This window comes from Homalodisca vitripennis, chromosome X (genome assembly GCF_021130785.1).
Source record: "Homalodisca vitripennis isolate AUS2020 chromosome X, UT_GWSS_2.1, whole genome shotgun sequence".
In the NCBI taxonomy this organism is placed as follows: domain Eukaryota; kingdom Metazoa; phylum Arthropoda; class Insecta; order Hemiptera; family Cicadellidae; genus Homalodisca; species Homalodisca vitripennis.
Genome location: NC_060215.1, coordinates 93464585 through 93491097, shown reverse-complemented (window position 1 = coordinate 93491097; position 26513 = coordinate 93464585). Strand labels below are relative to the sequence as shown.

General features: G+C 31.8%; 1 protein-coding gene across 4 annotated transcripts in view; it reads left to right on the top strand.

Annotated features, from left to right (window-relative positions):
* Positions 1–24056, top strand: part of LOC124369526 (transcription factor EC) — a 153412-nt gene extending 129356 nt beyond the window's left edge. For 2 of the 4 annotated variants that reach the window (XM_046827548.1, XM_046827546.1), the window contains exons 4-10: positions 9356–9448; positions 10893–11076; positions 12785–12860; positions 14291–14329; positions 15642–15798; positions 21075–21191; positions 23365–24056. In XM_046827548.1, coding sequence (XP_046683504.1) covers positions 9356–9448; positions 10893–11076; positions 12785–12860; positions 14291–14329; positions 15642–15798; positions 21075–21191; positions 23365–23550 — 852 coding nt within the window. In that variant the 3' untranslated portion in view covers positions 23551–24056. The remainder of the gene's footprint in view (positions 1–9355; positions 9449–10892; positions 11077–12784; positions 12861–14290; positions 14330–15641; positions 15799–21074; positions 21192–23364) is intronic. The other 2 variants (XM_046827547.1, XM_046827549.1) reach the window with 2 other exon arrangements.
* Positions 24057–26513: the final 2457 nt, after the last annotated feature.

The following is a 26513-nucleotide window of genomic DNA, read 5'->3' as shown; positions in this document are numbered from 1 at the left end:
CACTGAAATAAGCCGTGGTTCGTAACATTGAACACAACCCCCTTCCCCTCCATCACACCGTAGTAGGCCGTGGTGGTGACGTTTTTAGCTCCAAACGTGTTTGACCTTCGCTAACTACACTTAAAAATAACCCGTGGTTGACAACAGGGCATATAGTTTCCTCCACCAACCACACCCACCATAGTAGGGTGTATAGTTGTAGGTCTTAATATTGACGTTAGTTCCTTACGTCGTGGTTCAGGTCTGGCTAAATACATTATCAGACAGGGCGTGGTTCATTATACAGCACACTAACCAACCGGGTGAGTGGTTTCTAGGGTTCTATGGATGCATGGGTCGTTAAACCTATGTGTATAAATAGGTCATCTCTAAAGTAGGGAACTTACCTTATAGGGGTAAACAATTTGTTTTTAAGATTAGAGAATAATAATAAGTCTTAAAAATATATTTTACGTAATATATTACTCAAATCATTTAAATGCTGATAAAACTTGGACATTTGTTAAAGGTTGAAGTGAAGTGTTGACATTTGTGGTAATACTAAAACGTACTTAATATATAGTTTTCGTTCTATAAGTAAGCATAAAGATTGTAGTATTTACTGCGGTGTTTCCCTGAGGTAACAGTGGCTTCAATCAGTAACATATCACTTGAAATATCACAAAGCCCACGCGAGTCTGGGGCTTACCTGTTTATTGTTAGCTATCGTCACCAACAGAAAAAAACGTGTAGACCTTGTTTATTGCGGAGTTGGCTAGACTTAGATAACCTCAGCTTTCAATTTGTGTTCATAATGTATAGAACGCATTTTCTTGAATCGCTTTATATTAATCTGTATGAGTTAATTGAAAATTAGCCTTTTAAATGCCTAAAGAACAGAAATGGGACTCTTAGTCTATAATATTAAACAAAGTATTAATTATTCATGTTGTTACTTAAATGCATTCATTATGGACTATATAAAGACATTATTTTGGAAGGAAACGATCCCGGAGGGTGGAATTCTAATACTTTTATGCTTATAATCCTTTAAGACTCGGTTTCTAATAATACACATCTCTGATGGTGTAAACGTGCTTTAGTTTATGCACGTAAGATTCCTTCCTACAAACATTTATGGAAGCCATTGAGCAATAAAACAGTGTTCGTTAGTCATTGATGCGTTGCAAAACACCGATCCAACTATATTGCGACATGCGATGTACACGACACACGTCCATGTATTGTTATTGTACTGGAGGAAATAGACGCTCCGAAGCACGTTTTATTCATAACTTTCGTTTAAACGAGAAATCTCGGATAAATCTGCGTTCTTGTTAAATTTAAATAACACTCGAGGGGCTGTAAATGAGCCAAAAGGAGAGTTCAAAACAAGTCCAATAGGACCTTGTAGTTTGTGTGTCTCTTTCGTTTACGGAAAAAATTGGATGTGTGACCAACTAATTTGCGTGGAAACAGTTATACTATTATATTAAATTCATGTATTGCATTATTTCATTTTAGCCAAAAATTATTTATCAAATCAATAATAGATTACTCAGTGAGCTATAACAGGGTTTCCAGTATATTTCAAAATTGTATTAATTTTATTTAACTAAAAGTTATAAACTCAATTACGACTCTGGGTTATGGAAATTCAAAAATGATTAATTTATTAAACCCTATTAATAAAATATATTTACCTACAGATCAAAGTCACTTTTAAAATAATTGCTGAATATTTTGTTATGTTTTATTTGAGAGTAAAGCAGTAGTTTTTTTATTAGACATATATCGACTACTATTACCTTTCAAAAGTGAAGAGCTGTACTTAAGTTAAAGTGAATGTAATGAGTATGAGCACCAAACTGTACGTGGTTTTTGTGTTTGGAGAAACTTTAGTGAGATAAAGCAGCGATGGCCATTCTTGCATTCCATCACGGCTACCTTAAAATTCTGTACTACTCCAGATAGTGTCAACATTCTGAATTAAAAACCATGCATTTCAAAAATATAAGTAGTTGGTTCTTTATATTAGCTGGCAGCTGTTTTAAAGCCGTAGTCAGGGTTTTGTGAGCTTCATTAAGATTTGATCTCTTCCTTATCTATGCATAACGTTTTCCCCACACGGTTGTCTTAAAATTCTGTATCATATTGACGAATTAATCCCTTTGTTTTCATTTTAGATACATATTATTGAATATAAACTATTTGTAGAATATTTCATAACCAAAGTAGAATCTCATATCCCATGTTTATATTTAATACACGAATAGTTCAAATATTATCTAGGACGTATTGTTTTATGATTTGGACAAGGAAGGATCGCAAACAGTAAAAGAAACCCACCGGTTGTCATTTTCATTGTTATGTATTCCAGGGTGACGAGAAACATTCGGCACGGTAGTATCGTGCACTATCTCCACTGCGCGGCGCGGCGCAACAGCCATCCAGTGCCATCTTCACATTGTCGTAGGAGGCTTATCCAAATTAGCTTTACCATTACACTTCTTATCAGAGTCATTAGTTATGCTGAAGATAACATTGACCTTGGACTTTACCACTGCTGTACTATCCAGCTTACTATCGGTATACCATTATCGTGTTATTGTAGCAGAGCCAGGTGCAGTTGTGTTTAGCAAAATTTGGCTCCTGAAACTCAATTTTAGAAAACCTCAATAGGTATGGTTTGATTTATAGTATTTGTTGAAACTGTCATGTGTTAAAAAATGGATTCAATTATACGATATTCCTTAAAACATAAAGCGCATCTGTCTGCGTAATTGTTGAAAATAATTCCTCACGTAAAACTAAAACTCATAGAGTTAAGGAAAATCTTACTTAAAATACATTGCTAAAACGTATAATTCATTTTGATTGCATGCTTGAAATTTGTTTACTCGAATGACGAAAACTAACTTGTTTTATGTTCCAATTTCTTTTGAAAGATAAAATATAATTATTTCTTTAGTTTGCTTAGTCGTTTTTTTCCTTTATTCTCAGTGTTACGTCCAACGAACGAAATTTACCCTGAATCCCATATCAGAACTATGTTTAATAGCCAAAGTCAGAGAATACAGCGGTTGTTGTTATACACCATCAAGCGTGGCTGCTCTTTGAGTCAGTGACTAACTACTAAGCGAGCTTGTCCCTGTTAGAAACCTGCCTACTCGTCATTGGATGTGGTTTCCAAGGCCTTTATTTAACAAGCTAACATAGTGAAATATTTAAAATGTTTTGGTTTGATTTAAGGACATTTCTTTAACTGAACTCTTCCTTTTAAAAAATCCCTTTTATTTATTTTGAGCAAGGTACCAGAACAGTCGTTTGTATATCAATTATCTCCAAAAATACAAATATAAACCATACCAAACTTGAGACTTATGTAAAGATATCAAATGCTCTATTCAACTATAAATATGTATTTTAATTAGAACTTGTTTACAAAAACAATCTAATGCACAGGAAACTCCCATGTTTATACATAATTTCCAAATATTTAATGAGTTGAGTTTGGTGTGTAATTAAAAAGCTCTCACTTCCAAATGTATGGAGGTGAAAGATAAAAAATACTTTTTGTTCTGGTTAAGTCTTATGAAACGCACTTCGATTGGGTACCAAATAAAATCACATTTGATAATATTATGTATTCATCTCTTGGATTTAAAATAAGTAATAATTTTGGGTACCGGTGACCGAGTAAAATAATTAGATTTAAATTGACTTGAAAATATATACTTTTAATACAATTACTTATAGAATAACAAATCAAAGATAATTTCTTTAATGAATTAAAAGTCCAAATATTATATCCAAAAAGAAAATATTAACTTTATTTGGTAATTTTTCAAACATACTCCACAGAGGTATGTACACTTCATTGTTTATCTCAAAAGTTGTAGCTAATAACCTAAAAAGAGGAAATTGTTACGTAAGTTTTATAAAAGGGTTTGAAAAAATTGCATTTTTTTCAAGTGGAGAAAAAATTAATCAATTATAGACATAATCCGCGAGAAATTATGTAGCTAATCGTGTTTACTTGTAATGAGTATAATTACTGAATAACTATATACCAATTGCTATGTAGATATTAGATGTTTTAAAAAGGATTCGGAATATTCCTATACATGGGCAGAAATTGTAATACGAACATGTGTAGTAAAATTCCAATAACTTGTTCCTTCAAAATTAGTCTTTGCAGATATTTTAGTTTAATCTCCCTCATAATGCGGTGTTAATAAACTCACTGTTTTTATTGTTGTTGTTTTTGAAATCTTTTCACTGAGAAATAAGATAAGTTTTGGAATATTTCTGTATATATTTTTCATAAATGAAGAAAGTGTATTCTGGAAGAGTTAGCACTAAAAGTAGCGAGAATTCAGTGGTGTAAATCTTCGTCCAACACCTGGATAAAGTATGTCAGGAGAGTCGCAAGAACAAGAGATAGCACGCTATCAGTGAGCCTTTATGACCCTCGTATTTACCTGTTAAGGTTATCTGGAAAGGTTTATTAAATAAATTATGTTTTAGTGCCAAATGCAAGCGCTTTTAGTATTGCTCAGATGTAGACTGCTCAGCTCTCCGTAAATGACATCAGTTTACTGACAGTTTCGATCCAAAATGTCGTTGTCTAAATTGTTCCAGGGTTAACCGGAAACTGTAATTCTGCAAATAAAGCTCTGCAGCTCTTCAGGATTTTCCAATCAATGAAAAGAAACAATTATTTTTATATAACCGGTTTCACTGGAATTAAGTCATTGTTACACACTCTTTCCTCCATAGTTAGTGAAAGTCTTTCCCAACCCCTCGATAAATGACACGTTTAACCTATGAAACATATGCATTGCAAGGCGAAGTTCAAGCGTGCACCGTCAAATTTCCTGATGTCTTAATGGTGCAAAGAAAATGTGCAGGAAAATGTTAAAATACTATTTCCTTATCTTAACAAGGTTCAACTATCCTTTCGTTGACAAGAGCGCTGATAAAGTAAAATTAATGTGGATTATACTTTTGAAAAACGCCAACGTGTAAATTTGCAGTATTATTCTTCATTTAAAACTCTAAAGCCATAAATATTACTTTGGAGTACGACGTACTAGTGTTGATTAAAGCATATGTTGTATCATTTTTGTCTGATAATTTACGGTAAATATGTATAAATGTTGTTCTATCGAAGGTAACAATAATGTGTACAACTATGCGTGGTAATGGCTTAATGTACCTTGTCATGAAGGGGAAAGATACAATTGTAATAGATATTGAGCTGTCGTAAAATCAGCACCTCTAGCGTAACTTATAAAGTGATTGCCATCTGCCCTTCACCATAATCAAATAAAAAGATACAATTGTAATAGATATTGAGCTGTCGTAAAATCAGCACCTCTAGCGTAACTTATAAAGTGATTGCCATCTGCCCTTCACCATAATCAAATAAAAAGCGATTTACAACTGTGAGAGAAAACGTAAAATTTCATAACATGGGTTTAATTACAAAACGTCAATTTTGTTGAAAGTCGAAGAAAATGTCATATCTAAAACGTGCTTCTAGGAAGAACGGCCCTCAAACTCCTACATGATAAACAGAAGCAAGTTATTGTTACTCACGTTACTTTTGTATTTATATATTTCTTTTTGTGTGTGTATTTTTGTTTGTTTATATAGTATTTTGGTAAAAACTTTATAAATGAAAGTTCGTATCTTAGACCATACTAATTGTAATTAATTATGTATAATGTTGTAAGTATTACAACATTTATAATTAAGTACTTAAGACAAAGTTTTCAGATTATATATGCTCTGTGATTTTATGAATGCCTCTGTTTTTTATAGTAATAAACCACAGGCTTTATTTGAACTACGAACAACTTTTTACATTGGATTGAGTCTACAAAAGCTGTTTGCCATTATTGGAGTTTAGAAAGTGCTTTTATCTTTTTTAGGTAAACACCTTAGTTCCTTTAATGTCATAACTTTTCATCTTCTACATAAGTTTTGACGTATATTTTGTCACTTCAAAATATATGAAAAATATTCCCTTTTTTGAATATTCGAAAATTTGATTATAAATAGATTTTTTAATTGTAGTTTATAATATATATATATATATATATATATATATATATATATATATATATATATATATATATATATATATATATATATCCTAGGGTGTTTATAATGATTATCTGTGCATATGCATATATGCATGCATTACTAATATAATCTATTATAATTTCCGTCAAATGTTTACAAGGCTTACATTCGCCTATAATTATTTAATTAAAGAATTTGTCGATTAAGAATACTTGTGCAAGTTATTTTCATCTTACTGCTTATAAACAATGCAATCTTCAAACAGATGTTCAGTTAACTTTTAAATGTTATTTACACGAAGTTCGTATAACTGTTTGAACTCTAAAGATACAGTGACAAAAATGTTACCACACCTTTCTTACACTATAATAAAACTGTAGGTGTTTTTATTCTTGTATGATGGAAAAACACCTACAGGAATTTACCTAGAAAAGATACTTACCTCGTTTAAAGCCTCTATTTCCGCTGAATTATTACCCTTCGAGCATATTCGCTTGATGTATCGAGCAAAGTTAATAGTCGATCCGACCACCTAATCTAAGCAAACCATTGATTGTGTACCGATCAAAACATATAAAAATGGACTTGGTTCAAATATCAATTAATGTAAACTAGGATTTGAAGCTAGCTGCAATAAACGCTAATTGGCATGGAATTGTCACTCTCCTACTTCGACAGATGCTAGACGACACATAAAACACTAATTTCATGTATGTAATTTACAGGTCTATCAAATTGGAAGAGAAGGAATCTAGTAACTCAACTTATCAAAGGAAATGTACTATACTGCACTTTAATCATAAACATTGTATTTTTATATCTGCTTCTGTTGAGTTAAAATTCTCTCCGAAATTTACAAATAATATGAATAAAATGAACTGTTGACTGACAGTACGGTTTCAAGCGTTCGTTGGACGGTTAAACTGTGAGAATATCACAGAACACCGGTGGTTACCGTCCACCCTCTAAAGTTACGTGTATCAGTATGTTACGGAGCGAGCCCTGAGGCATAATGTAGAGGGTTTATCACAGCAAGGTTAGAATGCATGAGCACACTCGCATTTCGTAACTGACAAATCTCTCGGTGCTGTGCCTCAATTAGTGTCACTTACACAAGGTATTTCTAATGAGCTGGGTCTACTCCTTGTTTGCTGCTGTTGTGCTCGGTTCTCAACCACCTTGTTAGGATCGCTTTCAACGTTTAGCCACCTTTTGTGCTCACTGCCCACTCACTAATTGTGTGGGATCGGGAATCTCCGCCGTTCTAACGTAAAAATGCGTAAAACCTGTGTCCGCAGGTTTCCGCACTTTACTAACAAATGAGAGTTTGTTGTTTGACACTTTTCAGTTACAATGTTATACTTCCATGATGAGAATTAAACTGCTTCAGCCATTAAGCTTTTTCCTAATAAAAACTCGAACAGTCGAACCATTTACTTTGAATTGGTCTTAGGTGCGGTCAAACTTTGCTATTGTTATGAGACGTTCATGTAGAACTGTTGGACCGTTCACTTCTACTGATGTGATAACGATTAATACTTGATGGTTTTTCTATTGATTCCAAATACGGTACGAAACATTATTACATATATAATTATAGATATATGCAAATGCTTCCAATTAAAGGGCTTAATTCCTTAAACAAATTAATGTATATTTTAAATCTCTTCAGAAATTTTAAAATTTCTGATATTTTCAAACCATTAGTAGTTAGTTATCCTCTTCTCCTTCAACACCCCATTGGTTTACACATCCAATCTGTGTGCTTGTCTATTGCTGCTAATGTGATAATTTTTTTCTTTATATCCATGGTTGAAAGAGAACTGATAGTGAAGTGTGTTCTTTTCATTTATTGGGTATTATTTCTTCCTACTGAACCTATAATATGAATACAGTATTAATAAATTGACGTTTTCGTACTATAGTTTTTAACAATTACATCTAAAAAGCCTTAATGCTGTGTAAAAAATGATCCTTTTATTCGGAGGAAAAGACTAGCTTAGCTGAAAAAATTAAATGTTTTGTTATAGATATATATATTGTCGGAAACTTTTTCCTGTAGTAGACGCATAAAAATAACTACCTCTTATTCCACACTGGCTCTTATACCCCTGCCATGCTATGGGCACAAGTCTCACTATAATAGGAATGCCAAATTATTCGTGGTGAAAAGAGGCTGGTTATTTAATCAGTTCGCTACCATAGACTACAGTCCTACTTAGGATCTTTTTTATACTTTGACAACCAAGCGAGATAGAGAGGTCACGACAGTCACTTGGCGTGAGCTGTGAGAGCGGATGTGTTAAACAGAATAATCGGTAAAGATGTCCTGGGTAAGAGTTATCCGGAGGGTTGTATGTCCAAGAGTGACCTTCGTGAAGTGGAAATTATCCCGCACCCGTCGAGATTCTTGTATCTCTATCGAGGAGGACCCGTCAATAGTCCCAACAACCCCGAGGTTCATCATTTAGGGAAACTTAATTTGCCAGCCGTTTCTCTTCCCTGCACCTGGGATTCTTGTATTAGGTTGTAATCTTAGTAGTGATGGTTATTACCTTGCATACCGCATGGGGAGGTGGAATATTGATGTCCAGATTTTTTTAGAGTGAGTTGACATCCTCCTTGACCTTTCCCACATCAAGGGGGGAGCGTAAGAAAAGGTGAATATGGTAGGGTTTTTGATAATAGCCTAGCCTCACCTCTAAATAGGAGCCGTGAGTGCCTGTTAACTCCAAGTGGGTTTGGTCGGGAATGTGATGGGGTATTTCCCTGATTACTGAAACAGTTGTAACTACAGAGATCTAAATGTTGTCTCCACAGTGAACAATCGAGGTGGAAAAGAGACTTAAATGTAACGTCTCCGTAAATCGTAACGTCAACCATAAAGTCTTCCTATCTTCAGCTGATACTGTCAGTTGAGAGAAGTCATATATACAAGTCCTATTGTATTTTATCTATTGGATACAGTGGTTCGCGTTAGAAAAAATACACACTGCGTGCGGCCAAGGAGCGAAGGTGGCTAAAGAATTAAACAACGATTTGCTACCTAGGGTGGTTTTATCCTTTTAACTACCTCCACTGTTTAGGTCAAGTATAGTTTAAAACAATGTTAAATGTCAAGTGCAATTGTTCATTTTATTTCTATATATTGGCCCCCCCTACCAAACCAAGTCGATAGTTCAGGAGTGACGTGGAAGCTGGTTGGGTGTTATGGAGGGTTTCATAGCCCTGACAAAATTTCTATAAAAGGCCCCCTTTTATTTACTTGTTATTTTGTTTCCAGGCGGAAGATCTGTTGGATGAGATCAACTTTGGCAGCCTCAGCTCTGACAATGTGAAGACTGCCCAGTCTCTTACTCTACCTGCTGACGTTGACGTGAGTGTACATTTTTCTTTATTTCCTCTTTCCTATTAAAGCCTCTTTATTGTTTAATTCGTATTTCGATGATTTATATGAATCAGTGTATATGGTGTTGCTATCGTCTTTTAGTTTCAACATTTGTTTATTGTAAAGAATATTTCTGGCATAGTCTTTTAAGATACGACTTATAAAAACATAAATTTCTTTTTATAATTTTACAAGAAGTGAAAGGCGTTTAAAGCAAAATTTACTGGCCTCTTATTAACAAGCCCAAATGCAAACTGTTGGAGAAAAGAATATAAATGTTTTACAGTTTGTATTGTATTTATAAAAAGTTATATTCCTTAAGAAAAATTGTTAAAAGCACCGTACAAATTTCATATTTTCATCTTCAGTCATTTTTATTTGGGCCTGATAACAAAATTGCATAAATGTCCTACTTTAAATGCCTGCAACTCCTTGTGGATTGATCATAAATGTTTTTCTATGTTTTCTGTCCTCAGTTAGTTAGGACGTTTTCATAAATGGCTATAAATTTATGATAGCAAAATATTTTCCAACCAAACATTGATTATACTACCTTAAGGCATGTAGCTCGATTAAGTTAGTAAATAATTTTAAATATTGGTACAGTAAATAAAAATTGAATGCTGAAATATAATTGGACTGAATGGAAATGACAGGTTATCTATCTTGCACTGCAAGTGTCCTTATCCATAATAAATCAGCTGTTTTCTTCCAGCATGTGTGTACAAGGCGGGAATATTGATTTTCATCTCATAAAAACAATTATAAACCCTAAACCATAAGATACCATACATTTCTGAGGATTATATTCCTTTAAGAAATGTCTCGTTTTAATAACACAACATACACAGGAATCTTGCAGTTATTTTGGCCTTATTTCTGGTTTTTACAAAAATGTTCATGTTTTAAAATTGAACTTTTCATTGTAACAAACCTATACACATTTTACAAAAAAAAACCTAACATATTATTTTTAATCTTACAGGTATAACAAGATGTCTTAAAAAATTGATTACAAAATACTGGAGAATCAGTTTAAGGTGTTATTATGGGGGAAAATAGATCATTTCAGTACAACTAGCTCTTAAGATTGTTTTACCGCTTTTGATTGTTTAGGTTTTCCACAAATAATTAAATTTTTTAAATACTGAAATTTATGCCGTTTTTTACTATATTATGTAATTGTGTCCAATTCAATTATTACAGTAATACCTATTTTTATAAATTTTACTTGACCTTCATACACTAGGCTATATAAAGTTTCTTCACACAACCAATTTGTTTCCTTATTTTAGTTATTAACGAAAAAGAACAAGAAGATATTACACGCTACTAACACTCAAGACATTGGCTTTGCATTTTATGGATTACTCTATCTATAAAGATTGCATTTATAACTAAAATTTCTTCTAACTGTGTTTTGGTTTTACAGAGCAATTCTAGTATGTTCCTAGAGCACCTGATAGCTCTCGGCAGCTCAGGATCTACCAGCGGACTTGGCAAGACCAGTCTCTCATGTCCTGCAGACCTTTCTCAGATCAAACCTGAACACCTTTACACAGAGGCTGACCTGCAGGCAGTCAAAGACCGCCAAAAGAAAGACAACCATAATATGAGTATGTTTAAATTATTGCATTTTTATTTTAACGTAAGTCCAGAAAACAATAGATCTCCTCCATCCAAATAATGGAATCGTATTTTAGACAATGTTAAACCTGAAGCTTGGGTAGGTTTTTATTGTTCCCTCCATCATAAAATATTTATTAGTAGTTTTTGACATTTTGTGTCGTTTAACAATTTGTGACAATGTCAGTTGTGGTCTTGGAGCCACTAACTTAATTTTATTTGAAAAAATGGTTTTATCTATGAATGATAATTATTAATTCTGTATTATTAATTATTCTTATTATTAATTCAGTTTTATCTCAATTTTGTTTATTTAAAATAAAATAGATTAAACTATAAACAAAAGTATAAACAGGATGTTTTTCATAGATTTGCATAGGTTAAAAAAAATGAAGCAGTTGTCATCTAAAGCAATTATCCCCATACATTGATAATCTTTTATATAGTATGACTATTAAGCTTCTCTTTACATGAGCAACTGTTAAATTTGTTTTAAAGGTTTCATTAAAAATTAAATAAAGTTTCAGAATAATATGTTCAAGATAGCATTTGATAATTTTATTGATGTCATAAGCTAACATGGATTAAAATTGGCATTTAATATTAAAAACTCTAAAATTTTACAAAAAGAAATAATTTAGATATATTTTTACTATTCACTGACAAATCTAAGGTTAATGAAAGCTTTCTAACCTGTTTACATTTTTTGTACTGAATTGGATACGTTGGTATTGTTTTACTGAAGTCCTATCATCTTATTGAATCACAATAAATAACTAAAACGTATTATTTGCTGTTCAGTACAATTGAAAAGATTCACATTGTTTATGTATGGCAAGAAACGGTTTCAACATCAGTGATGTTCTCTGAAATTAAAATTTAATTAATCTCTAAAACAAAATACCCCTAGCATTGATTTCATGGATACGTGGATGAAAATTAAAATATGTGTTTTTGTAAATATGCATTGATGCTGTTTTTTAATACTGATATTTACATCTTTTTGTCATTTTTTTCTTTTTTTTAATTATTGCATAACCAAAAATTGTTGTGTTCCTTGTCTATGGTGTATGCAAGATTGAGAATTCTGGTTTTATCATTACTTGCCATGGTTCGTTTAACCTGTAAATTCTAGCTCTTGTGGTTGTGAAATAAGTTTTGTATTTTTGTCACTTTTATGGTTGACCAAAAGGCATATTACCTCTGTAGACTTAGGACACTGTGGTCTGTATTCCAAGTAAAATAGTGTTAATACTGAGTATAAATTAATAAGATTTACATTTAAGAAACAAAAATATAACCAGAATCAACCAGGTCTTCTTAGGTAAAACTGGGATAAAATAGACTTTAACAAAACACCAGAAACAATACTTGAACAAGACATAAATAAGGGACATATTTGTAAAGAAAACTTTATTTCTGTGATGATTTTCCACACCAAGACATTTAAAAGTATATTATTTTCTTTTATTTCTGTGTTAATAAATAATGTTTAAACCAAATTAAAATGGAACTATACATTTTTCTTAAACTATACTGCATTATGTTTTTATTATAAATGTATCATTGGAATATTGTATTTATGAGCAAAATTCTGTCTTGTTTATTATTTTTGTGGATGAATTCAGGTAGGAACTAACTAATACTTGCTTATTAATATAAAACAATGATCATTCATAATGGTTGTGTCTTTTTCAGTTGAAAGAAGAAGAAGGTTTAATATAAATGACAGGATAAAAGAATTAGGAACATTACTACCAAAAAATAATGACCCGTAAGTAAACTACAATTTTTAAGAATACTAGTTGTGTTGAATTTACAAAGAATAGTTTAATAAATCACACTTAATTACCACAGAACACAAAAGGTTTGGTTTGATTGATATCGTAGCTAAGTTTACAAAACAATTATATAAAAAATACAAGCAGAAAGATTAATGGAGGTGTTTGGAAGTGAAACTGACACAGATTTAAATCATGAAACCAAATTTAGATTTTATTTTGAAATATGTTAACAATCTCAACATTAATCTAGCTAATTTATTTACATTATACAAATTTAAACATATAATTTGCAAATTAAAAATTAAACAATGACATATGGTAAGCGTTACTAATTTTTAAACAGTCAAAGCTTTTATGTTCAATTAAAACATCAGGCCAACAATATCCCATACAAATTACAGACTACTGCTATTGTTTTTAACAATACAACACAGTTTCCTTTCTTTCCCACAAACTTTTATTTAATTATGTGTTCATAATTCACTGTCTTAACGTTGAATTATATCTGACCTTTACTAACCTTGGTTGGACTTTATATCCAAAAAAATGTTTGAATCTTTCCTACACTTAAAGTATGTGAGGAGCACTAACTAAGAGAGCTATTATATATTTATGTACAGTTTTGTTCATTCATATACCAGTTTGGACCAAAGTTAAGTCTTTTGAAGCTCTTTTAAAACTCAGTATGTTTACTAACAGTTTCACAGAAGGGTACATCCAAAGATTGTGCATGAGTTCTATGCATAGAAAAACATTCCACCAATTTTTTTTCCTTCCTGAATATCTGAATTTGTTGTAAGAATTAAATATTCTATTTTATGTTTAGCATACCTGCTTAACAATGATGCAATGATTTATAGACAATGAGAAACATTTGAAAAAAATGTATTTTTAATAGTAAATTGTATGTAAAATGTTAGACGTTTTAACTCAGTTATTATGAAGAAGTAAAAAAATAATAATTATGGAATACGTAATGTTTTGGCTCTGCCAAAACTCAGAAAAGTGTCCTTATACATTTAAAATGTTTTTAAATTCTTTTATTTTTATGTTGAATTCCAAACAACTTTTTAAATAGTCTTAAATGTTAAAGAACTACATGTACATAAATTAAAACAATTGTTTATCATTTATTTAGTTTACATAAAATAATTAATAAAAAGGCTATATTTGATAATTGAAACATTTTGATTTTTTGTTTCTTGAAGTTTCCACCCACTTTAAAATAATTGTGCCATTGCAGCATGAATAAACTTGTATATAATTATAAACTATTATATATTAAAAAGCTCCATTGCTACAATGTAGTTTAGATAAAATAATGGTTTCAGGTATATGTAAGACAATTAAAGTTTTTCTAGTATTACTACTGTTGGTTTCTGTCGCCAAAGATGAATTTAATTTTTTCTGTTGTATTTAGATACTTTGAAGCTATTTCTCTTGGAGCTTGTAGTTCAAAGTAAGTACTTCATCATTATATGTATTTATCAATTTTAAGAATTTCTTAAACAAGGAACTGTTACAAGTTATTGCACTTTATAAATGACCTTTTTGTCATTTAATTAGACTTGTTCAGATGAATAACCCTTCCTATTACAAAAAAAAGAGAGATTTTAAAATTGTATTTTCTAAATTTCACAAAAGTTACTCTAGTTTTTGTTGTGTTGGTACCAATACTATACCATAAATCAAAGGAATGCAGATAAAAATAACATATATGCTTTTTATAAAGAAAGTACTATAAATCTGCAGTTGATACTGTCAATAATTAACAAAGTTGTTTGGAATTCAGCTGGAATCATTAAAAAAGAGTTTGGTAAAAAATTCGACTCTTTGAATTGGATTAAACCAGAGCCAAACTTATTAATAAATTACCTTTATATGCGCTTAGTAAAAGCACAGAACCAATGTTTAAGGTATAGCTAAGACATTACTGGTTTTGGACCTTGGTGTGCCTTTTACCCTTATGACATAGAAAAGTTCTTTATCTTAATTAACGTTTAAGGATTTTTTCTAGGATAGACTCGATGTATGCTATAGAGTATTATACATAAAATGTATACACTAATTTGAATTACGTCCTTGGAAAATTTTAAGTTTTGAGACACACATTTTTTAGCTTTATGAGTAATTGCTAAAAAATATTGTTCATAATTATTTCAAATATATTGTTGAAATACTTTCTTACAAATAAAATTTTAATTTGACTGAAGTAAAATAGTTTGGCAGTAAACTCATAAAATAGTTTAGAGTAGTTTATGATAGACCACCTGATAATACACAGCGTTCTCTCTCCATTTGTACCACATCAAAATTAGCATCATAAACCACCCTAACCAGAAATCATAAAGCTCTACATAAATCCAACTTCCCCTTCTTGAATTATAATGAGAGTTATCAGTCCCATCTTTAGTTTTTTTGTCACAACTCAGCCCACAATTTTGAAAGCACTGAAATTTAGTTGAAAAAGATCAAGTAGAATACTGTTCTGTATATAGTGGGGGACTGCTTCGATTGACACCTTACATCTATGACATTGGACAAGTCATACACAGGGAAAGTTGAAATCAATTTATTATGTACTAAAGAGTGGTCTACATACTAGACGGGCTGTGCATTGTTTTTCTATTATCCTGCATTTTTTAATTTTGTTGTCCAGCTAAATATATGAATTAGTTTAGTTCTACTATTTATAATGTTACAAACAACTAGTTTGTTACATCAATTATATTATAGTTTTAAAATAATTTCAATACCTAATATTTTTTCAGGCATTTTGAAATAGTTCGAGATGTTCGACAAAACAAAGGTACTATTTTGAAAATGTCTGTGGCATACATAAAGACTCTACAGCATGATTTGCAAAAATCCAAAAAGTTTGGGGAGCAACTGGTATCTCAGAACCTAGCCCTGACCCGTCGAATCCAAGTGAGTACACAATCATTATGTCAAACAAGCAACAATATTGGATGTTTAATTCCACCAGTGTACGATAAGTGAAAGTTTTGGAAAAGTAGGATGTTATGTCAGGATGGTATAGAGCAATTACAAGTAGTTTATTGACTTTCTAAGGACATCAGGATTTCAGTGGAATTGCTTGAAAAGAACTAATATTTTAAATGCTTTGTTTGGAGCATCACAGCATTTTATTCAAAACATAGTAATATCATCATCTATTTTTTATTCAGTTTAAGTATGATGGGAAAGATTGTAAACAGACAACCGGAGTTCTTGGAGCTAATGACAACTCAAGTTTTATTCCCAGTTCAGTCAAAAGAGTGAATACTATTAACCTAGAATTATATTACATATGCATTATCTATCTGCAAACTAGGGAACATTTTTATCTATATAATTGCCATAATTGCAATGAATATTGATTTATTATTTTAATTGTGATAAGTGAACTTCTTTGAAAATATTTTTGTGTGCTGGCTACTGGATAGCTTTGCCACCAGCCATCTTTTGTGTCCTTGGTTCCATAGATTTTTACTATAAAATGTAATATTTTTTTTAATTTTTGGCTTCTTTTAGGTATTATGTAGACAAAATATTTATGTATACACTAAGAGAAAATCTGAATTTATTCTCATGGTTAAACTCTTTGTAAAAATGTTTCTAATTTTAAAATGTTGTAGTTTAATGTTATAAATCAAATATCTTTAAAACAGAAAATCTCTTCCCAAATTAAATAGCCGGCTGTTGGTTGTTGATTTAAAAAAATACTCGTATATATTTCTTTAATATAATATTGTTCTATAAACAGTATAAGAATCCTGAAATGATAGTTGTTGCTAATATGTTTTACAAAATGTCATGTAATGTTCAATTTATTAATAATACTAGAGGGATACTTTATTCCTCTAATCTTCATGTTTATTGGAATCAATTCTGTACTGTGTGTTCAAGAATACAGCTTTCGGATTCTGAAGTCGAACACAGAAGTTTGGGAATTTAATGGTTAAAGCTCAATATATTGACTTACCACTTTCAACTCAATTTTCACCATAGGTCTAATATTGTTAATCTTACTGGGATCTACAAGTGAACTACTATGGACATGCGTTACAGTAAGCTATTTCATGCCTGTGGTAGAGTGCCCTCTTAATAGTATTTTCTTCAATAGACGTGCTAATCAGGTTATGCTGGGCCTCTTAACCCTCTACAATATAACCCATAAAAATAGTTCTAAAGTGTAAAGGAAAATGTTTCTTCATCGAAATAAAGTTTAATTGTACTAAATTAGAGAAATTGTAATGATTAATATTTATAATTTGTTCAAACCAAATAAGGTTTATGAAACTTGTAACAGAAAACAATAAAAATATTTCAATTTTCTTTTGCTAGCTAAAATAGTTTTGAAGTTTGAAAGATAAAAATACTTCAAAATCAAAACTGAAATTATTTTCTTTGTCAAACTTTTTGTATTTACAGACTAGGTTAAATTGATAACCTTGAAAATTCTAAAATTGAAGAGGTGGCCGTAACAACGTTGTAACTTCCATTTTTCAACAAATTGATTTAGTGGAGGAACAACGTTGTAAGTGTCTAAATGCAGGCTTCCACTACAAAAAAAACCTCCCTACTTTATATTTTAAAGGTTATTTCAGCTGTTGAATGTTGGTCACCCTGCAGGAGTTTTGAAGACGCTCGGGGAACAACGTTGTAACTTGCAAAGATGGCTGACTCCAATACAGTCCATTTGTCATCTAATGCAATAAAACATCTAAACAGGGCAAAAAAACTAGAGTTAATATTTCTAAATGGAAATCTAATGTGAGGAAGAGGAAAAGAGATAGTGGAGAGGCATATATTTCATCCCGAAAAAAAAAACGAGTGAGTGCTTTACTTCCACCAACTGAGGTAAGTGTCAACAACGTTGTAACTTCCTAGGCTAAACGAATTTACTGCTTTGATTACAAAACTGTTTTGTCGTTATAACAGTAATAAATTATTGTATATTTTACTTTTATTATTATACTAGCTGTCTCCCTTGGCTTCACTCTCTACTTAATATTGAAATTTCCAAGATAACTTTATACCATGACATGGAAACGGTATGTCTTCATTAATACTAGGTTATGTAATGTAAACAAACGCTGTACTTTCCTTGGCTACTTAATTTTCATACTGGATGTATCTTGTTTTAATGAAGTAGGCACAATTAAATATTTATATCTATTTAGGCTGATCAAAAACATGTTTATTCCTGAATATATTAAATTTAATATAATTTTAAGTTGATGTTAGAAACAAGATGAAGTTAGCTTAGGGTAGCTTGTAAAATACCTTGCATTTTAACAATGCCTTCAATGATTATTGTCCATTCATTATTAGCCTATTGTTAGTTTTGTTTTGTTTCAGGGTCCTATCTGCAAATGCCGTGGGAACTGTTATGCTCAAAACTTATCCACAGAAAAAAAACTGGAACTATTCCACCAGTTCCGCGAGAAAACCTATGATGAACAAACTTCATATTTGGCATCAAACTGTATAATACTAGATGAACCAAGAAAACGAGTTCAACATAAAGATATATCACGGAGGCAATGCACTGTAAGGTATTATATACCTTCAGAAATCGGAGGAGAAAAGGTAAAAGTTTGTCAAAAAAATGTATGCAATATTTTTCGTGTTACTCCACGAAGAATTCAAGTACTAGTCGAGAAAATAAAAAACAATGAAGATCTGACTGACCAACGAGGCACACATAGTAATAGGCCTAACGCCATTTCTGATGAAGTTATAATGAAAATTCAGGAACATATCGCATCCTTTCCTCACCAAGAAAGCCATTATAGTAGAAAGAAAACCTCTAAAGAGTATTTATCGCCAGATTTAAATTTGAACAAGATGTATGACATGTTTACCGAGAAATATCCTGATGTAAAACTGTCCAAAAAAACATACACTGATGTTTTTTACTGTGATTTTAAGCTGAAGTTTGGGCTGCCCCGCAGTGACACGTGCAAAACATGTGATTCATTTTTTCTGGAAATGAGTCACACAGCAGATAAAGAAAAACTGAAATCTTTAGAGTTTGACAGTAAAATGCATCATATGAAAGCTGAAGCTGGTTATGAAAATCTTAGATTTGATCAAGAAGCTGCCAAAAACAATGATAATCTTGTTGTATTATGCACTGATCTTCAGCAAGTGTTATTTTGTCCAACTTTAACACATTCTTCAATGTTCTATCAGAGGCAGTATTCTACATACAACTATGCAATCCACGATTTAGGTACAGGCCAGGCCACAATGATGTTGTGGCATGAATCTACTCTTGTTGGAGCAAGAGGGTCTACTGAAATAGCTTCATGTTTTCTAAAATATGTCACTACAAAGTTCAGTCGTCTTGAATGCCATGAAAGTAGGAGGCTGATTGTTTGGTCTGATCGTTGTGTTGGGCAAAACAATAACTGGACAATGTTAATCATGTTCCAGCTTTTATTAACCTGTAGATATTTTACAGAAATTAATCAGAAATTTCTTGTAAGTGGCCATAGTTTTCTTCCCTGCGATAGGGATTTTAGTTTAATAGAAAGACAGAAGAAAACTGTTATTGTACACTGCCCTATGGAGTGGAAAGTTCTTCTTGCTGCTAGGCCTAGTAATCCCTTTGACATAATTTGCATGGATCTGTCAGATTTCAAAGATTTCTCCCCTGCAGAAAAAATTATGAAGAAAACTGGAGGTTTGAAAGTAACCAAATTTCTATGGCTTAAGATAACTGCTGATGATCCAACCACTGGGATGGCTCGAAAATCTCACAATATTTTGCAGCCTTGGGAACATTATCCTCTTACGGAACCTCAACTAGATGACTGTGAAGAAGCTAGTTCTAGCCAGAAGAGTCTGAAAAAACGTAAAAAGAACTTTGTAGGTCCATTAGTAAATAAATCTCCACATTTTAAAGATGTACATATGTTAAAACCAGCCTATGACTCTCCCTAACCAATTAAAAAAGGAAAGAAAAGTGATCTCCTTGACATGTGTAAATATTTACCGCCTGATAAGAGAGTCTTTTATAAAAAACTAATCACTGAAAACTAATGTTTTCTTATATTTACACAACATGGTTAATTTTTTAAACAATATTAACAAAATATTCATTTAAAGTAAATTTTGTTTGTGATTTTTAAAACTGACCATTGTTAAATTATTTTAGTAGTACTATAAGTATTTGAAACTAAGATAACCAAGCTTTGTTGTGAAGAGCCAGAAGTAATCTGTGATCTAAGACTATCATATTATTATTTTACATTAATTTTTCTTCTACTAGGATAAGATATTAAATAAGAAGTATAGTATTAATAAAACTAGATCTGTTGTAAAGGTTGTATGGAATAAACTAAAAATGTTCAATGCCTCTTGTATTATCTAAACTCAAACTCATTATTTTTGTTTCTAAGTCTGCATGTAACAGTGGAACAAGGTTGTAACTTTTGATTGAACTGCAACAACGTTGTAACTTCCATGATGTTACAACGTTGTTGCCTGTAAAAAATTCCATTGTTACTTAAAAGTGTTGTTTAATGTTTTAAATGGCAATAAGCATGTTTTTTATGTACAAAGCAATTTGTTTGAATTTTATAAAAACAAAAATAACATTGTTGCAACAAATAATAGGTTTTAGTCTTTGTTGCTCTCTCCTGAAAAGTTATGAGTTTGGAAGTTACAACATTGTTATGGCCACCTCTTCAATTGTTAAACAAAATCCATTCAATCATTCAAAATTGTACTCTGTCAGACATTTAATAATACAGACAATAATTCTGTACCTAACCAAGACAAATTCTGTTTAACTACCAGAGAATTTGCTAACTTCAAAGTCTCATCACAAGTCTATAGTCCTAAGATCTTTGTGCTTGATTCTAGTGTGACAAAATATTCAGGATTGGTAAGGTTGGGGTAGGGGCTGCCTTATGTCAAGATCCCATGAGGAGGGATAGTGGGCTTCTTTATCAGTCATGTCACCATGGAAGAAGGAGATGCTAGCTCTGTTTCAGCATTTTCCATTCAAAATGGGCAGGGAATAGCACTCCCTCATGTTGGACTATGGATCGGGATAATATGTGGTTATTTTGAAGATCAGCCAAAGGTTTATCTGTCATTCTTTAGTGTACCATTCGGGTTAAGTCTAGTCATTCACCTCAAGTGTGAGTTCATATCCAAGTTTTGATGATTATGATAATTTTTTGCAGCTGTTGGAGCAAAGCTTGGCAAAGGCTAACGGGTTGGAAGCAACTGAACTGTCCTGGAACACCAGTCCTGCTCATACCCTCAACAACTACAAGCCTCATGTGATGCTTACTCCTACAGTAAGTATTTTCTTAACAGGTCCTGTTTAAATGTTATAGAGAATCAGTTATTGAGCTTATCTATTTTCTAATTGCCCTTGAAAGAGAATTAAGTATTAATTAATTTTATTATCTTTGTTACCTGCGGCCGTGAATCCATTAAAGAAGTATTAATTTAGAACTATGCATTACTGGTAGCAAATGCAAGATTTTGGTTAAACCTTTTTTTTAAACATCTATAAAAGATAGAGCATGTAATTTTTACTGCTTTTTTACAGTAAAATTTTCATTAAATTTACAAATAAACACCATTTTGTAATAAAATTAATAATTTTCAACCAATTGGTTAGTGTTGTATACATTAATATTTTATAAATTTGTTATTACTTTCTAACTAACTTTAACATACTTTACTTAAAATATGACAATATGTTTGCATAAATAAAAGTGTTTATGCATATATCTCAAATAATAAGCTGAATAATAAAATAATAGACAATACTATGAATAATGTATTTTATGATTTTGCTGGCCATTTACTTAAACTTCTTGTTTCTTAGGAAATTTTGCTGTTTTTGTATTCACTGTACATAAAATTTCTCTACAATTAAATACAAAATATTTTACAATTGGAAAATAAATCCAAATAACCTTTATCTTGACATTACATTTTTCATCCTCAAACAAACTGTGAATCGGCAGATCGTTTTTTAGCAGGGGGTAATAATTATGTTTTCCACACTTCCATCATCCATCACTCATAACAGAATTGCACTCATTACCACTGTCTAATAACAAAGCAACATCAGAATCATGTAATTTTTGACACCCATTATGATCAATCTCACAACTAAACAAAAACAAACAACACACTTAACCTCGCATGTACCAGCTGACAAACGAAAATAATGACAAAACTTTCGAACAAACAAATGGTCAGTGCTGGCAGAGCTAGACTTGCTTATCAGTATTGTCTATCTTATGCTGTGTTGGCTCTCTCTACCTTACTTTGCTTTTACTGGCATAAAAATATTGGACATGGTAATGTTTCCATACAGATTAATATTATTGTTGAAGTCACATGTGTTTTCCTTATATCATTTCTATAAAAAGATGATGGAATTGATAAAGGTGGAAGTAGACTGATGATAAATGAAGTTTTTACAGACTTTTTGTCACTGAGGCCAAATGTTTACTGACCAGTCGGGGTCAAGTAACTTAAGATTCGTAAGTTGTTCAGAGGTTCATAGATACTTTTGGTGTGTTGTAAAGTTTTCAGGATATTTAAATGATGTCTGAGGGTTTTATTGAGGTTAGTTTCTGCTTGAAAATTAGGTTGGATTGAATTTTTTCAAGAATGGTAGCAAGTGTCCACTTAGCCAAGAAATTGAAAGTTGAAAACTTGGAAATGGTGGGTTGTGGGTCTAATATATTATCCGAGTTAAAAGTATGGATACACTCTGTTTAGTTTTTGATCGATAAATATGGAGGGATGGATCTCGGGCCACCTTTCTAGGAAATAGAAGTGAACTTTTGGTCACTGTTAAAATTTTGGGAGTGCTGAAAATTTTTAAATGTAAAGACCCATTAAGTCACCCCTCTTTAGAAAGGTTGTGTTGAAAGAACAACAGTGGTAACTAGAGCTTTCTATCTCAACCCAGTACAAAAATGGCAGCTCATTGAAATTAATTATGTTAAAAGCATGGAGCTCAACCTTCAATTGACAAATATATAAAAATAAAACTCAGGACACCCCTATAGGAAACAAAAGCGAACTATTTCCCCAAAATGAGCTTTCTGTGGTACAGTTGAAAATTTGTAAATGTAAAGTTACAGTAGCACTAGTAACTACAACTACTTTAAACAATAAACCGGCTAAACGGTGTTCATCATTGAACACTATGAGAATGACCACAATGTCACAAATGCAATGTATAACTTCCATTGTTGTAGGTTTTTATGAAGAGTGATTTTAAATGCCTGTTTGATACAATAAATATTTCAAGAATAATGACAAGTGTGTAGAAATATAATTTTAACTAAGTACTTTTGTAATGAACATAAAAACAGTATTTGCATTTCAAATATTCCTTGTTTTGTATATTTTTTGTTCTTTTACTGTTACTGGTAAAACTATATGTCATTTAATGATTTCTGTTGTATTATTTTTGTGCTGAGTATTTTGTTGTGTCAGCAGTTGTCAGACAGTGTAGCAGACGGCTCTCCTCTCAGTCTCAGTGAGGATCTGATGGACGATGACCACCCTGTGACGGGGGACCCGATGTTGTCCTCACCCCACCACCTGGCCCCCTCGCCCTCCCCACCCCCCGACACCTCCCACCTCGCCTATCGAGACGACATGGACATTGGCCTCCCATAACACCAGCCACTGCACACTTAGTCACCTGTTGCTATGTACATTGTATATTAATTATTCTGTTTATGTTTTAATAGTCTATTGTTATGTTATTGACTGAGGCTGTTGAATAATTCCGAGTTGAATGAAACACTGGTGTTTCAATCTTGGAAATGATGTTGTTGTTAAATTTCATTAGTTTTGATAATTTATTTGTTTGTTATGTTTAAAATCAAGTCGGATCATTTTCATATGCTCAAAGTTTACACTGTCTTAGGCTGCTGTGACTTGTGCGTTCACCGCAGGTAGAAAACTTTTTGTTTGAAAGTTGTTCTAACATTTGTTCATCAGCTTTGAATAGACATCATTCCATTCCCTTTTACAAAATTGATAAACTTGAGCCTTTATTGAAGGTTAGAATTATTAAATAGTTCTAATGTCTAGAAAAAAATATGAGTCAATTAAGTATGTAAATAGTAGTATAATATAGTTAAATCAAATACGTTATTAAAATAAAAGATATTTTATTCTTTGGTTTAATTTCATTTTTTCCCATTAACATAAGTTATTAGTATTTTAAAAGTCAAATTACTAATTACATATGTGCTTAAAAAGACTACATTAGTATTGTATATCTTTAGACAAGAATATGAAAATATAAATAGGATGCTCATTTCTTGTCTGATATACTGAGTACCATGGGTCATGTTGGATGTGGAGGGAGGGGACATGATTAGGTTATGGATGTAATATGACCTGCATTACATAATTTTGCTCTCAATGTAGATATGCCCTGAAGCACACGTTACAATGACTGCTTAGTGTCTTATGTCTTATGTGAGGGTTTAAAAATGAAATTCATCAAGCTCATTAACTTCTTACCAATATGAATGTGTAGTTTGTTGATAAAATTGAGTATTAACTCATAGATGTATCTGAGTTCAAGCTGAAAATGTGAGAAGGCTTTTCCCAATGGTTCTTGAGTAAATTATTTGAGGAAGAGATAACATACTTTTTGAAAGGTCACTTATAGTAAAATATAGGACTGCCACATCTTGGACTGAAAACCCCAACACACGCACGCACCCACTCGCGCACGCACCCACGCGCGCGCGCACACACACATACCACACATCTCTTAAGGTTTTAAACATCTCTTTGATGTTTAAAACCATTATAATAACACATTGTTCATTGATTGGTATAAGATAAACCTTGCACTTAGTGGTAGTGGTGATGAAAAAGTTTCGGTACGTCACCCTTTTCTCTTCCCCAAACACAATAATCCTGTGCATTCACCTGCAGTCAGTAATGAACTTGTGAGCTGTAGAAATGAAAATACGGTTTATATTTTAATGATTGTTTTCAAATAATGCCAATTTCCCTGAGATAACACATTGTAAGGTTGTATTAACTAATCAGTTTCTTAATAAAATCAAGTATTCTATAAAAAACCTTGATAATAAAATAGAAGAGTGTAATATGGCTTAAACCTCAGACTTTATAAGCGCAACATTACTAATGATCACAAGGCAATTTGACAAGCTTGGCTGGGGAATTGAAAATGTTAGTAGTAATGGTATAGACATAATTCCTAGCTTACTAGGAAGATTGTCCTTTAGATACAAATTAAATATGATTCACTGTCATAGTTAATTAGATGTGAAACCTTTTATATTGTTTTATCGATCACTGATGTGTACAAAATTCTCATTTTGTTAAATCTAATTAATTTCTCATTGTTCAGGTGTCAATAATTTTTGTCTGATATGCACAATATCCTTGTTAGGTTCAGTATTGCAGACCTTTTGCATAGATGATTAAACTTGTCAATCCATATGAAGAACGTTATGTTTAAAATTAGCCCAAAATTTGGAAATAGCTCAACAATGTATAATGTGAAAATCTTTTTACCCTCATCTAAGTCAATAATATTTCTGAATTACCTATATTCAGGCAAGAGGAAAATTCTCTTCTTGCAGTTGGCAGCCTGTCATCAACTTGGCTTTAGAAGCTAGGGATTTGAAGAAAATATAGTACTAAGAAATGTTACAGAGTTAAAATATACTGGAAGCAGGTTGAATATTTTTGCTATTGCAAGGAAGTTCGTATTAAAAATATTATTCAAGCAATTCAGAGTTATTATGATATGCGTCAGGTTAAGAGAGGTTAATACATAAATTTTGTGGTGTATTGAGCTGTGTAGATGGTGCACATGTATCAATAGTATGTCCCATCTACACTGACTGGACAAAGAAGAATATAGAAACAGAACAGGGTAGTTCTCTGCTAATATTATGAGAGCAGTTCCCTGTGATACAAGAGTTTTGAAAAATTGATCCTTATATGCGAGGTTTGATAAGAATTATATTTGTGGATTTCTGATCGTACACAAAGGCTACCTTTGAATATAACTGTAAAATATTATAATGTATTAGTTTATTGCTATATTACAGCATTATTGTTAAGAGATTTTAATTTATAAATATAAAAAGATTAGGTACATTTTTAAGTTTTAGAACCACCTACTGTTTTTTTTTTATTATTTAATTTTTGTATAGCTAATGAAGCTGACACTCTAAAATCAACCCATAACAGTATCAGTGATTACGAGATGTGGTTTTAGATTTGTGATATCACCAATTGCTCACCCTGTAACAGCTCTAGAATGGCATTATCAAATATCTTTAATCAGAACACACATCAAATTTGTAAGTTCATCCAGTTCTTTGATAGATTTATATTTTTGCTATTTGCTCCATTTAACACATGTTTTTTTTTTACTGTGGAAACAAAATTACCTGTATACTCTTGCATAATTTTCATCTACACATCCTTCCAAGTTTATCGGTTTTTATTTTTCACTTCTTGTTCATCAATGAGATGATTTAACACAAATATCTCCACATAGCTTGGAGTTCATTATGTACCCCTTTCTTCTCGTCTCCCGGTTAGCTTTCACTTCTTTTACTAATTTTTAACAGTGA